The sequence below is a fragment of the Lingula anatina genome, chromosome 7 (assembly GCF_051362555.1).
Source record: "Lingula anatina isolate TDL-2025a chromosome 7, LinAna3.0, whole genome shotgun sequence".
Taxonomy (NCBI): Eukaryota; Metazoa; Brachiopoda; class Lingulata; order Lingulida; family Lingulidae; genus Lingula; species Lingula anatina.
Genome location: NC_141773.1, coordinates 1,774,692 through 1,789,099, shown reverse-complemented (window position 1 = coordinate 1,789,099; position 14,408 = coordinate 1,774,692). Strand labels below are relative to the sequence as shown.

General features: G+C 36.2%; 1 protein-coding gene across 1 annotated transcript; it reads right to left on the bottom strand.

Moving 5' to 3' along the window:
- Positions 1–1,347: 1,347 nt before the first annotated feature.
- On the bottom strand, positions 1,348–9,221 carry LOC106173442 (cyclin-dependent kinase 2-like). Its single transcript, XM_087017733.1, has 8 exons — positions 8,956–9,221; positions 8,561–8,638; positions 7,958–8,078; positions 7,442–7,612; positions 5,569–5,670; positions 5,023–5,092; positions 3,112–3,245; positions 1,348–2,658 (listed from the first exon to the last, which is right to left on the bottom strand). Exons 1-8 carry the CDS (start codon positions 9,069–9,071, stop codon positions 2,554–2,556), a joined length of 897 nt encoding a protein of 298 aa, XP_086873859.1. The 5' UTR covers positions 9,072–9,221; the 3' UTR covers positions 1,348–2,553.
- Positions 9,222–14,408: the final 5,187 nt, after the last annotated feature.

Genomic DNA, 14,408 nt, shown 5'->3' with positions numbered 1-14,408 from the left:
GATGGAATTAAAATTTCATAGCAGCAAGGGCTAGTGTTTAATTGATATTTCCTCACTTGAGAGCCTTACACCCCAATCTAAGGCCCCATTCCCATAGATACCATTGGTCTACATAGATACTTCCAACTCCCAGGGGACTCGTGCTGAGTGCAATCAATTAACAGATTGACACACCTCCTGGCGTTAAATGGAATGCAGAAAAGCTGGTGATTATGCCAGTACATTGGAATCAAAAGGGTGTGTGTCATTCAGTTGAACTGATTGCACTCAGCAAGAGTCCCCAAAGAGTTGGGATCAACCTATGTAGACCAGAGGTGTCTAGAGGAATTGAGTCTTAATTAAATCAGTGTTATTTGATAGTGTAAGCGCACAGAATGTAAATACACAGATATTTTAACCCTTCATTCCAAAGATGCAATGTTCCCCAGAATTCACCTTGTAGGTTTTTGTGCATGAGTTATTGCGTATTCCTTATTAGTTTCTGTAGAATTTGAGGGCAATTGAATATTTAATTAAGTTTGTACTGCAGTCATTGTGGTAAAGTGCTCCATACAGAAGTAGTGAAAACATTTGGTGATGTAAAGATTTTTTACAGTGATTTTCCAGTGATTTGGGGGTAATTTTCAGGTGTGGGCAAGTGCCCCCCCCCCCCCCCCCCCCCCCTTCACAATTGTCTGTATTCTAATATTACTGTGCCGTGAGCATGTCTCTTATGCAATAATGTGAACACTGGCTTTCATGTTTTGTTTGTTACTTTGTATTAAGTAAAATGTATGAAAACATTTATACTTGTTTTCTTTCTTACTTTAATAACCACATTTCGGACCTCGAGTGGTCCATCCAAAGCACCCTGAGCTTCAGAGCTAACTTGACACTAACCTCTTCACTATAGCCTATCTTCATCGTGTCAAGTTCAGGGTGATCCAAAGATAATGGATTATGAATTCAGGAGTCCCCTTGCTATGACAGTTGTTTTGGCCTTTGTTAGTTTATTACTCCTTAAACAGTCTAACTCAAAAAGTAAAGGACAGATTTTGATAGGATTTTCAAAATAGGACTGAAACAGGCTCAGAATTGATAAGAATTTGGTGGTGACCCTTGAATTATAATTATTGCCAGTTCTACAGTGCTTCCATAGAACTTAAAGGCTTGCCAGCACCGTATTTGTGACTGTAATGTCCATATTTGCTTCAGAGGTGCACAAATGTTTTGAGAAAGAATTAATTTTTCTTATTTTGTATGCATTAAATTAATTAAAAAGTGAAATTTTGCTTTTAAAATAAATTGACAGAATTGCTTAAAGGATTCATCAATGCATTTAATGTTTTAAAAATGCACAACCCAAGATTCAGTTTTATCTTTTATTGACAAATTATCTGTACAAATATATACAAAATTATTTAGACTTCTATTCAATAAAGAGAACAAAACATACATGCATTTAAAACCTTCAAAAGTAAAACTAGTATACAACCCATGTTGCATTTGTTTTTAAAACCGAAGGTTTTGCAACTCTGGCATTATTTTACGAAGGACAAAAATACTTCTTTAAAAATATTCACACCCTTTCAAAAACCTTTCATAAATCACTTATAACTTAAAGTTTCAGTCTTGACCAAATGTCAGTGGTATTCAACTTCATATCTTGGACAGCTAGTCAATAAATTAAACTAAATCTTATGTTTCAATTTGTACAAGAGAGCAAGAAATTATCGAAAATGTTCATATTTAAAAAATGACACCAAAAGTAAAGCTAATTTCACGTCCTAATCCTGAATCATTCACTAAACTGGTCACACAGTAACTTATAAATAAATTTCTAACCAAATATCTAGTCACAAAAATATTTTATCATTTATACAAAGAGGCAAAAGAAAAAAATGTTGAATATCGGATAAACATGATAGGTGACACTGCACTTTTCAGTTTGCTTTTCTTAATAGATCCAATCATTGGTAGGTGCAACTTGGCCTTGATGAGAAAAAGTCATAATTTGCTTTGAAATCAATCTTTGGGGATAGTTTTGAATGTTCTTTTGTTCCCTTTAAAAATTTAAGCTAAAAATTTACATCCACATATGTTAGGCTTTTACTGCTTTAAGTTTACAATGTATTGTTCTGAGGTGAAAGAAAAAGGAGAACTTGCACTTAAACATACTGGGCAGGGTTACCATTTCACAAAAATAAAAAAACTAAGCCGTAAAAATGGTCTTTAATTTTAAACCAAATAATTGGTCTACTTCAGTTAATGATCAATCCGTAGAAGTTCACGGATGATACTAGTGTCAGTCAGAATTGTAAGGTACGACTCGATTGTTCTTGGATTCAAAGGACACTAAATTATTTGCATAAGAGTTTAGATCACTTTTTGGGCAAATTCTTTTGAAAAACTAACTCCTGTCTGTCACATGATAAGATCTGATTCTAGTATTATGGATAATGGCATATGTGATTTTCTATATGGCTTGGTGGAAGTTGAAAGTGACAAACAGTTTTTAGAAGTATTTTTTTACCCCTCAAGTAACTGGAGACAAGTCAGGAAAGTACCTGGCTGTCACTTGATAATATTTGGTTTCTGTATCGTCACATCCCTGAAATATTTGTGACCCAGAGCTGCTTTGGCTGAAATCCTTGAACTGGGCTCATACGTCAACATTTGCTGAAAACACAGATGGAAAAAATGTCTTTTTATAGTGAAATTCTATTACAACCTCTGATGACATAGTTCTAAATTTATCATTTCTAACTTCAATTCACATTAACAGTCAGTTTTAAATAAAGCCCTAAAAAATATTAACCAAAATATTACTTTAAATAGAAATACTTCAGTGTCTGTTTGCTCCAAAATGCTTTCTTTTTCTAAATATTTAAGTATGCAATCATCAACTTAAATTTATTGCAAATTTTAATTTGAAGAGAACGTTAACTGAACAGAAGATAATGCTATAATTTATTAATATATGATCAAGGCAAGTTTGGCATTTGCATTATTCTTATGTGTATTTTCCATCAATAGTCGATGATAAGCTAAATTCAACCCCCCCCCCCCCCCAAAAAAATAATAATAATAATAATAATTACAAAAAAAATCATAATAATAATTCATCCCTACCAGTAACAAATCCTTTCCATCAGCATCTAATGAAGGCACAACTTTGGAAACATCTTGCGGCGGCCATTTTGGAAAGGTGGATTTGTAATCCGGTAGCTCCGACACTCCAGGCCATAAACTCTCATCAGGAGTGCCTGAAACATGACATGGTTCAAACCTAGAGACATTTCTACCATTTGTTGTAAACCTATTTTATCATTTTTTTGTTTTCTTTCTTTGCTGCAGACTAAATATAACAAAGTAATCTTGAAAATTACATACCAGTACATGTATCCACTCAGTAAGAAATCACTCGTTGTTCCTTTTATTGTCAAGTCCAAATGTGTTCTACGAACAACTAGATCAAAGAAATAAATTCAGTCCTTTCTCCAGCACATTAACTGCCTTTAAAAATATTGTTTAAACCACAATAAACAACTGTGTTCCTTTTCTCACAGAGTAGAGCATGTATCACTTATGACATGCTGGGCAGACATGCTGGAAACTATTCAGAATGGTCGGACATTTAGACCGGCAGCAATGAAAAATTTGCCAGACTGAATTGTTTTTTGTTGGACAGAAAATCACCCGATTCGTTTGAGACAGATAATACCAGTATTGCCAGGGTAGTTTACTTTGTTTGTGATTGCGATAGGTTTGAAATGGAAGGGAAAAACGCTTTGGCCCTTATATAATTTTATTAGTGAAGTATGTTGAATGATGACTGTAAATTCAAAATTGCGGCTCTTAAAACTCTTGTCGGTCCTTTGGACCGACCAAGTCCAATTTTTTACCAGTCCAGACAAATTTTGCTGGTCATGACCGATCAGACCGACAGTTTCAGCATGTCTGGCTAGGACTGACAGACAGTTTAAGAGCCAAGTTTTGAATAAGAGATTTTCCTAAACAGAGCTACAGTACATGATCGAAACTGCCAGAAAATTTAATTTATTTTGATAAGAGCATTAGGACTAGAAACAAACAAAAAGTAGTGAAAAGTGTTTCTGCATAATGACATGTCAGAAACTGTCCAAGTACTCCAATACTGACACAAGTACTGATAGATGTGTAAAGGGCAGGACTGATAATTTTTTTGAAAACAAAAAAAAAACAAAAAAACATCAACTGAAGCAGGAAATTATTGTATCATCACAAAACGTGAAAAGCCATTTCACACTTGACATCCAATTTTGACTGCACATTTGTAATACTTACCTTAAAATCCCCTTATGCATGCAGACAGAAACATAAAATTATTTCCAAAGAAAATCCAAATGTACATAATTAATATCAATAACACCATTCCACTTATTCCACATAGCATGCAATATAGTGTGCAAGCCAATTTCCTCTCATAAGAAAGATTATGGTATGCTTACAACCTGAAACTTGATCTGGATTTATGGTGGCCTTGAACCAGTTAGATGACCTTGACCTGAACATGCTGACTTTGACCTGGATTTGCTGACCTTGACCCTGTCAGGCTTGTCAAAGCGGGCTGTGATATGAATGACAATTGTGACATTTCACAGGAGGCAATGACAACCTGTCAGTTACAGTGTCCTTGATACTGACGCACAGACTGTGCTGACATCTATAGCACCACTGCTTCACTACAGTTGTAACTGTCTTCACAATGCATTAATGAGTCCCTTTTTCAGATAAAATAAAGTTAAAATATTCCTGTTCTAACTGTGTAGTTTTCTGCCCCAAAATGACTTTTCTTTATTACTTGTCAAATATTTTCTAAACAAACATCAGCATTAGGAACACGATTCAATTCAATTCTAAAACTTCTCCTGAGCGACTAACTGATGTTGTGGTCTCAACCTCAGACCTTTTAATTAGGTAATGACCTAAATGGCCATCTCATTGATGACTAAAAACATCCACTCAAAATCAACAGTTTAAGAGTTAAGTAAAGATACTCACCTAATGTCCTGAATATCCTAAACAGTTGATCAATCTCAGAATCTCCAGGAAACAAAGACCTCCTGGTAATCTAAAAACAAAAATAAAGCAGTTTAGGCCAGCAAAAAAGATATATTTTAGACCATGACTCATTCCAAAAATATGCAAAACAATAATTAATTTGAAACATATTTCTTTTTATTTGGATAACAAGTAAAAATTCCAGGAAAGTGAGCTGAGAGGAAAGTAAACGGCACTGACATCAACAGATAGCGACTTCTATATATCTAAACACATGGAATTTGTGCATGACAAGAAGTTTAATTCATCAAGAACACCATCTCTGTGTGAAGAGAGAGAGAGAGAGAGAGAGAGAGAGAGAGAGAGAGAGAGAGAGAGAGAGAGAGAGAGAGAGAGAGAGAGAGAGAGAGAGAGAGAGAGAGAGAGAGAGAGAGAGAGAGAGAGAGACTGTGAATGACAAGAAGTTTAATTCATCAAGAACTCTAATCTCTCTGTGTGAAGAGAGAGAGAGAGAGAGAGAGAGGGAGACATAAAGGAGGACCTCACCATTTCAGCATATATACAGCCAATGCTCCAGACGTCAACTGGAGTGGAGTAAAATCTGCTGCCTAGAAGGATTTCCGGGGCTCTGTACCACAGGGTGACAACCTGAAGAACAATTTAAGCAGAAATCACTAACTGAAGCAACAGGCAGCAAAGCTGTCAAATGGACGGACATAAAAGCAAAAAACAAAGCAAAAAAAAAAAAAAAAAAAGGGTATATATTGTCAATTTGATGCAATATTACAAAATGCTTGATAGTATTTAATACGATCTTTATATGTGGTGTGGTTAACCATATCACCAATGTAAAAGATTACGTATAATTTTAACCCCATAGAGCCCGTCACCGCATATGTGCGGTTCAATTATCGTTTACCCCAAACGCCCAGAACCGCATATGTGCGTATCTTGGAAAGATCGGCTTCTGTACTCTTTTATATCGTGAGTCATGAAATGATATATAGTTTAACATCCGGGTATGTTTCTTGTCTCTCATTGCCACCATTTTTAAAGGCGATAGAAATATATATATGAGCGAGAAAACGGCGATTTTCAAGACTTAGTTGGAGAAAGTAAAATCAAGATGGCAGCTCATCGGTACGGTAGGGATCTGCGAAGGGATACTGTTATTGAAATGATTGAAAACACGGACTTTGATGAGAAGTTTTCGTGTGACAGTGACATAGACAGTGACGATAATATTCATTTATGATATAAAGGACGATAGAAATATATATGAGCGAGAAATCGGCGATTTTCTAGACTTAGATGGAGAAAGTAAAGTCAAAATGGTGACTTCTCACTACGGAAGGGGCCTGCGAATGGATACTTGTATCGAAATGATTGAAAACTACGACACTGATAAGGTGTTTTCGAGTGACAGTGATATAGACAGTGGCGATGATATTCCTTTTTACTATGATATAAGTTTTATAGATGTTTTTGTCATAAATGGTGTTAAAATTTGACTTTTATTCAGCTCTGGCCACGAAGTTCAGGTGAGCTGAAAAGCTGGCTCAAGTATACCTGATAGCAAAACGAGCATAACTTGGAAATTAATGCAGGTAACTTGCTGAAATTTCCTGGATTGAAAGTAACTATAATTGACATCATCTCTGTGAATTTTCAGGCAAATGTATGGAGAAATAAAAAATTAATGTGCATAAGATAAATCAACTTTGTTTTATTTCACCCATTACCAAATGAAAATGTAGTTTTTAACCGGCCATAACTCTTGATACTGGATGTTGAATTTAAATGTAATTCTATATTCATTTAGCTTGAAATATTGGCTTTTTAAAAATGTATACTTTGTATGGGTAATAAAGGCAAACAAATAAATTATGGCCAATTTACTGAGGTGACCCGGCTTTTCAAGGCTAGCTCACAGAATTAATTGGGCACCGCAGAACTTTATGGGTCAGCATTAACCGAATCCTATGGGGTTAAGCAGAAGTCACTTTAAATCCTTATTGAATTTTTTTTAAACACTGCAAGGAGCTGTCTGTAGTTGGTAGATGAGGTGGGAGTGACAACAAAATGTACAGGAGTCTAAACTTATAAACTTAAAATTGCTGTGAGGCTCATATAATTAATAAAACTAGCAAATTCAATAAAACCAACTTTAACTTGGTCTTCTGCAGTTTTAAAATGTTGGGCAAATTTGGGACATCTTGACATGAAGACAACTTAAAGTCAGAAAATTCAGGCATGTTGAAACTGTCGGTCCCACTGGACATGTCCTACAAAATTTTTCAAAGATCCATAGAAAATGGTGATCTGTAGCTCCAAAAGTCTTTTCATTGTTTTAAGTTTGCAGTATGTCTGTGACACAATCCACTCATAAAAGTCAAATCAACGAATCTATTCAACCAACCTCATGAGTATACGTCCTGACCGGCACCCCGAATGCTCTGGCCAGACCGAAGTCTGCAAGCTTGATATTCCCCACGGCGTCTATGAGGAGATTCTGTGGCTTAATGTCTCTGTGGAGAACTCTGTGCGAGTGACAGTAGGCAATGCCTTGGAGGAGCTGGAATAAGTAACTCTGAAAACAAAAATATATTGTTGTAAACTGAAGGAATTTATACTACCTCAACTGTTTTGTGATTTTTTTCCTATTATCTCTTTTCCTTTCCTTCTTTTTTTATTTTTATTTATCTATTAATTTTTTTTTTTTTGACACAGGTGTGATTGGATGATTTGGTTGAGATCTTACACCTCTATGGTGAAACATTTATATGAAAGAGGTTAGAAATAAAAAACAATTGTTAGACAAGAATACCTGACGTTACTAAAAGTTTCATTACTCAAATATGAAGGCATTTATCTTACTTGTAACTTCCAGGCTAAGTTCATTTTGATGAGAACTCGTCCTAATAAAGGTACTGACCTTGACGAGTGACGGGGGAATTCCTGGTGGAGGAGCACAATCCATGTACTTCTTTAGGTCTTGATTTAGGTATTCAAAAACCAGATATAGCTTTAACTCACTGTGAACGACATCTAGTAGTCTGCAAAAAAAGATGGAAGTCCAATCATTAATCCATCTTTTTCACATTATTTTCTTCTTCTTCTTATTATTATTATTATTATCATTTCGAGTGTGTGCATGCGTGTCTGCAAGCTTGGCATTTGATTCCAGCATACACAGAGCATAGCTTACTACCCGAAACTAGTACATTTGCACTGCAATCTGGAGAGCACTGTTACAGACCCTATCTACTTACTAGCTCTTTACTAGAAGGTGACAAAAAAACAATATTTTTAAATAACAGCTCATTCACTTGCTCATTACTCTTTGGAAGGTGACAAGAAAAAACAAATCAATGGTGCAATCTGATGTGTAAATTATTTCGCACATGACTCAAGCATTAATACTTCACCTTGATATTAATTACTTTATGTAAACTGAATGGGAAAAGGCAGGCATGATCCCATTAATTACATACTAGTATATACTTTTTCTACTACTGTATCTTTTTCATTATTTTACCTTACAACATTGGGATGGTCCAGCTCCTTAAGGAGGGAGATCTCCCTGATGGCTGTGCTTGGTACACCCTCTGACTCCCTGGAAATAATAATGAACCCGTGATACATATGATATATATAACCCAAGAATGACCAACAACATTTGTCCCTCTCTCTGTTTCAGTGTTTGTGTGTGAATGAATGTGTGTGTGTGTGTGTGTGTGTGTGTGTGTGTGTGAGAGAGAGAGAGAGAGAGAGAGAGAGAGATGAGGCGTAACTTAAAACGACCCCAAGCATAGCACCGAAAACAACCAAAACTATGCAGATCTGATCTTAAACCTACTGTTTTAAAAACTGCACCCAATAAACAATATCTGTGAATGAAAAGTGCCAGTATTTTTCACTTGTTTCGCTTACGCATCGAGCCGAATCTTTTTCAAGGCCACCGTCTGGCCAGTCAACTTGTCCTTGGCTTTAAAAACCACTCCATACGTCCCTTCTCCGATCTTTTCGATCTTTTGAAAGTTCTCCATCTTGAGCAGGCTTATATTATCCTGCTAAACATATCACGAAAAAGGAAACCGAAGTCGTATTCATACTAAATATGTCCAGTAGTAAATTTCTTCACTCGAACCTGTAAACAAAGCAATGTGGATTTTCCCGCGATCAAAGGTCACGTGACGTAAACAAAGCGCGGTCATTGGCTGAAAGTTTCGGGTTCGCGGGAGGAAGAGCTCTCCGCATTAAAACCGCGCTCTGGGGTAGTCACTTCATTTTTATCCTGGTCTAAAGTTAAATCCCATTATTTCGAAGTGAGGCAACCTGGAGGAAGGTGGACTCTAGTTTATATTTCAAAGTAAATTAGCCAAATGTTATCTATGGTGAATTTAATTAAACATTGAATTAAATAACCTTAGCATTTTCACTCACCCGAATAAATGTTGATTTAAGAGCCTATCTGTGTCAAATTAAACGAGTGTAATGTTTATTTAGCACTAGAAATCGGCGAATAGTAGCTACATGTAGGCCTACATACACATACTGGTGTTGAGACTGGTTAGAAGCAAACAACTTGAACAAAATCAAGCTGGGAACAATGTATAAGCCTACAAAGCGTCGTGCGCTTAAATATATGAAAATAAAATCATAGATGGTAGAAAATATATAATATAGCATTGTTCTAATCCCGGTGTATTAACAATTCAGCACCAGCAATCTATTCTCTATACCAAACAAATAATACTGTAAGCATTTGCCAAAAACTCCCTATTTATAATTGTACAGAAAAAGAGACATTTTTTGCTCTGTTTAAAGAGATAATAACTCTTCGTTTTGGCCAAAAAAATGAATTTTCCTGGAGTAAACAACATTTTCCCCATACTTACCAATGGTTAATGAATCCATTTTTACATTCAAAGTTAGTCCCTGTTTTTTTTTTTTTTTTTTTTTTTTTTTTTTTTTTTTTTTTTGTTAAAATCTCTTAAGAGATTATAGCAGAGTATAGCCATCAATGGAGGTCACGTGGTCTGAAGACAAGCTCAGATATCAGAATAATAGCTATAACTGCCGTTTTTGTGGTAAAACAGAATATATAATATTTCTATGAGTTGTTCACAATGTTTTTATTGTGAAATATAGATCTAATACAAAGAGTTATTATCCCTTTAATAATTACACGAAAACTGTTTGTGGCGAAGGGAGTCAGCGGGATATTTGTCCTGGGAAAGTAAAAATAATTATGCAATAAGGCTAATAAATTATAATAACACAATGAAAATTAACTGAAAAGAAAGATGTAGGCCTAAGGGGGGGGGGGTGCAAATGCGCCACGAAAAACCTGGTTTCCACTGAAAACCCAGGTCCCCCCTCTACATACATGTAGCTTACATTCTTATGGATAACAGTTACTATTCAGTGACTTAATTATTTAACATTTACACACGTGTCATCTTACAGGTGACGCCATAATTGCGATTTTGGGGTTAAAATGGATAACCGGTTTTTGAGATTTCTCCTTTAGTAGGCCTACCAGTACCTGAGTAGCCACGATCGCCGTTGCAACGCCGACTTCATTATTGCAACCATTAAGTGCTCTAAAATCCTGTCAGCGTTTTTTTTTTTTTTTTTTTTTTTAAGCTAGCCTTAGTTCAGATTTCATCGTTGACAGTACAAAATAACACCTTTGTTTAATGAAAATCCGTAATTGGGGGCTTATCGCTCCATAAGTTAACAATAGACTGTGCTAATTTTCGTGATAAAATCTTGTTCAGGGATGAGGTTACGTCCCATATCAATTGCTCGTTCAAACAGCAATCTGTTAAATTGACTATAATTGCCCTGAGTGCCCTATGCATAAATGCATGGCAACTAGTAGGTTGCTAATATCAACAACGATATTTTATATGTTTCAAGGGGATTTTTATTGTTTAAAATCAGGACAAAGTTACATGCATTAGTGGGTAATTAGGTGCAGGAAAAACTCATTTTCGTCATTTGGAATCCAGGCAGGGGCGGATCTAGAGATATTTTCCGACAGTCTTCCAAATTGTCTTTGTTGATTAAGCCTCTATTTTGACCGTCATCAAACAGAAAAATTACATGCCTGTCAGTGTAACTTGAAAAATTCGGACCGTCTTCCGGAAAATCCAGAAGACGGCCTCCCCCCGCCCCTGTTGGCGATAATAAACCCGTAATGTACCATTAAGTCCCATATATTGTTGTCCGTCTACGTTTTTCAAGGACGTCATGCAATCCAAAGCTGCTAATAGGTATCGCTTTCACTGTAGGAGATGTTTACACGAAGAAAGACCAAATAAGGTACATTTTCGGGAATCGAAAAATACAATGAAAGAAAATTAATTAAGTCTAATGGATTAGTCCCCTCTCTCTCCCTCCCTCTCATTCTGTTTCATCAAAAAATTCACGAGCAAACATTTTTACAAGTTTAAATTGAACATGTAAACATCCTAGACTCCCTGAATATTAGAAAATCCGTTTGCTTTTCATAAGATGTGACCACGAGGATTGATTTCGTTGGATTGTGTAAAAGTATCATTCCTACATATGGAACATAAACTAAGTGACAATTAACATGCACATTTGCCTGCGATTCCTTGTACAACACGGGGAAGTTAGCACCATTAAGCAAACCAAGGTTCAATATACCGTAATGGAGCCATAAGCAACTGGAATTAGTGCATTTAATCAACATTTCACGCGATCTGGAAGAGAGTGGGTTGGGATACATTGTGCGGCACGACAACGAATAAATACTGATTGAATTTAATCAAGGACATTTTTTTTCTGGTTTTTTTCTTAAAATTTCTGTCAAATTGCGGTGTATTGTGCAACAGTGTGATACCTCCACGTTGTGGGCGTTGCCACCTTTGAAAGATAAATTTAGTGCACGGAGAAATATGAGAGGCGCGAGATAAAAATGTCTACCATTTCCAAAAGCTGTTAGGTCTTATTATTGGTGATTGCTTCGATGGTCGCAGTCTTTATATTAAATAACGATGATAGAATTTCAATTGACAGCTGTAGCAGGTGCAAAAGGCCCACAAAGGGGGGTTACTGTCCAATAAAGTAAAATCCCTCGACTCGCGTGGTATCTATGGAAATTGCTTATAAATAAAACATACAGTATATGAATAAAAGCTCCTTCTTCAAGCAAAAAATTTATGTCATAGCTAAACCAAAAGGGCGGAAACAAGACACGTGGATCAGCTCACCAGTTCTTTATATAGCTAGTGAAGACCCAACCCCTCTAAAGGTGTTTTATCTATAGGTCCTTGTCCGAGCAATAAACGGTTAAATATCAGTTGTCACATATTATAACGAGAATCTCGAGTCACCTACAAGACCCACATTATTAATCAATATCTCATATCTTGATAGCAGTTCATTAATGAAATACGTCAAAAACCTTTTGTTCGACAACTTAACGAACAAACATGATCTTCTGAAGAAAGGGAATTGAAGATTGATGAAAAGATACTTTACTTGTTCGAAGAAAACAGATAATATCAACACAAAGGTTGCCATTGGCACGTCCGTCATAATCCTCTGGTTTTTTATCAGTTTGTCGTTTTCCCTAAAAATAAAATAAACTGCTTGATGGATTGGGTGGATGCTTATGTTATTATTAATTATGAGTAGCCTAAACATCTTTGTATCCAGTCAAGTTTCAAGTTGGGTCAACTAAGAGGGTAAAAAGGTCCACTTTTGTGAAAACGAACGTTGATATTGCTGTCTACTTACCTCTTTGTCACACTTCCAGTGTCGAGACACAAATCTCACTACCCAGGATTTTCAAAGTGTTTATTTTCACATATCATAAAAACAAAACAAATCAAATTTAATATCTATGTGGAAAAAGATTTATGACCACATGTAGGTACTTGTAAGGAAAAAATTAAATCATTTCAAGGTAAAGATCAATGATTTAATCAATTAATCTATAAAATCATCCTTTTATCACATCACTACCAATTGAATGAAGTAAAATGAAGAAGGGTTAAATAAACGAACAAAAGAAAACAGTAATTTTTTTTAAATTTTAAATATTGTCTACATCCTACAAAAAAGTAGCCTCCCATGTTTTATCAAATAAAAACATCCGCTAATACTGATGTTGCATCGTAACGATGGGACGAAAAAGTGGATAAGCTTGCTCCTGTACTGAGAGAGTTTTATGTTAAGAGGGGTCACCAGCAGGCCTCGCATCAGTCCTGCACAAACGGCATGCACGCTGTGTTACATCAGCAAAGGTGAGTCTCGAAAACGCAGAAAACTGAATGGCCAAAACGGCGTTCGCCGTAGCGTGAGGCAGGGAATGCGTGAACGCTCAAATAAACCGAATTCGATTGATCGTTCATGGCAATAATCAAATGACAATGCCAAGGCGGGTGACGTCACTCGTCTTAAACAGATAAACTATAAATTTTCAGAGAAGAAAGCATACTAGTCATCGATCTACCGAAAGGACAATGCTATTGTCAACACAAAACCAAAGTCTCAGTTTGTTTGCTGCTCAGAACTTGTCAGCTAACAGTTTGGCCTATCAACCGGGTGATAAACCAGGGGTCCTCGACCAACAAAACCACACCAATGGTACCGGCTCAGAAATTTGGCCCGTTGAGAATTTCTACTGTCTTGGAGTTTTTCTTGGCCTGATTGGCGTTCTGGCGTTCACTGGAAACAGTTTTATTCTCTATATTTTTGCCAAGACGAAAGAGCTGCAGACGCCTATCAACGTGTTTGTGATGTCACTTACGATTAGTGATTTAGCCATCTCTGTGGTCGGGAACCCGTTTGCGTCGTCGTCCAGTTTTGCGTCGCGGTGGTTGTATGGAGAAATCGGATGCATTTGGTAAGTGTGTGGTGGGGGAGGGGGTGGGGGGGGGGGGAGGGAAGGGGTAGCTTGAAACGATCCTATAGGTACAAAGTGACCTCGTGCTAGATTTTAAAAAAGTGCTTGAATCTGCTTGAAGGAAGGCTAACTTTTAAGGGTATTGCGAACCTTTATTTTCATTCAGGTACGAAAAAGTTTCTTTCATCTTATCATTCGATAATGTATCTATCTTTGTGCTTATTTTAAAAAAACAATAAAAATCCCCTCAAAAATATAAAATATCGGTTTTTATATTTCTCTTTGCAAACAAGAAGCATGGGCAACTCAAAGCTTTAATAGTCAGTTTAACACCTTTCTATTTTGAGGTGACATGGTAATCAGTATAGTTCGTAACTTTATCCCTGAACAAGATTTTATGACGAAAATTGTCATAGTCTATCACAAGTGTATTGGCTACAATTTGTGCCGTCATTTTGGTTGAAATGTTTTTGTTGTGGAGTTATGAGCCCTCAATTAC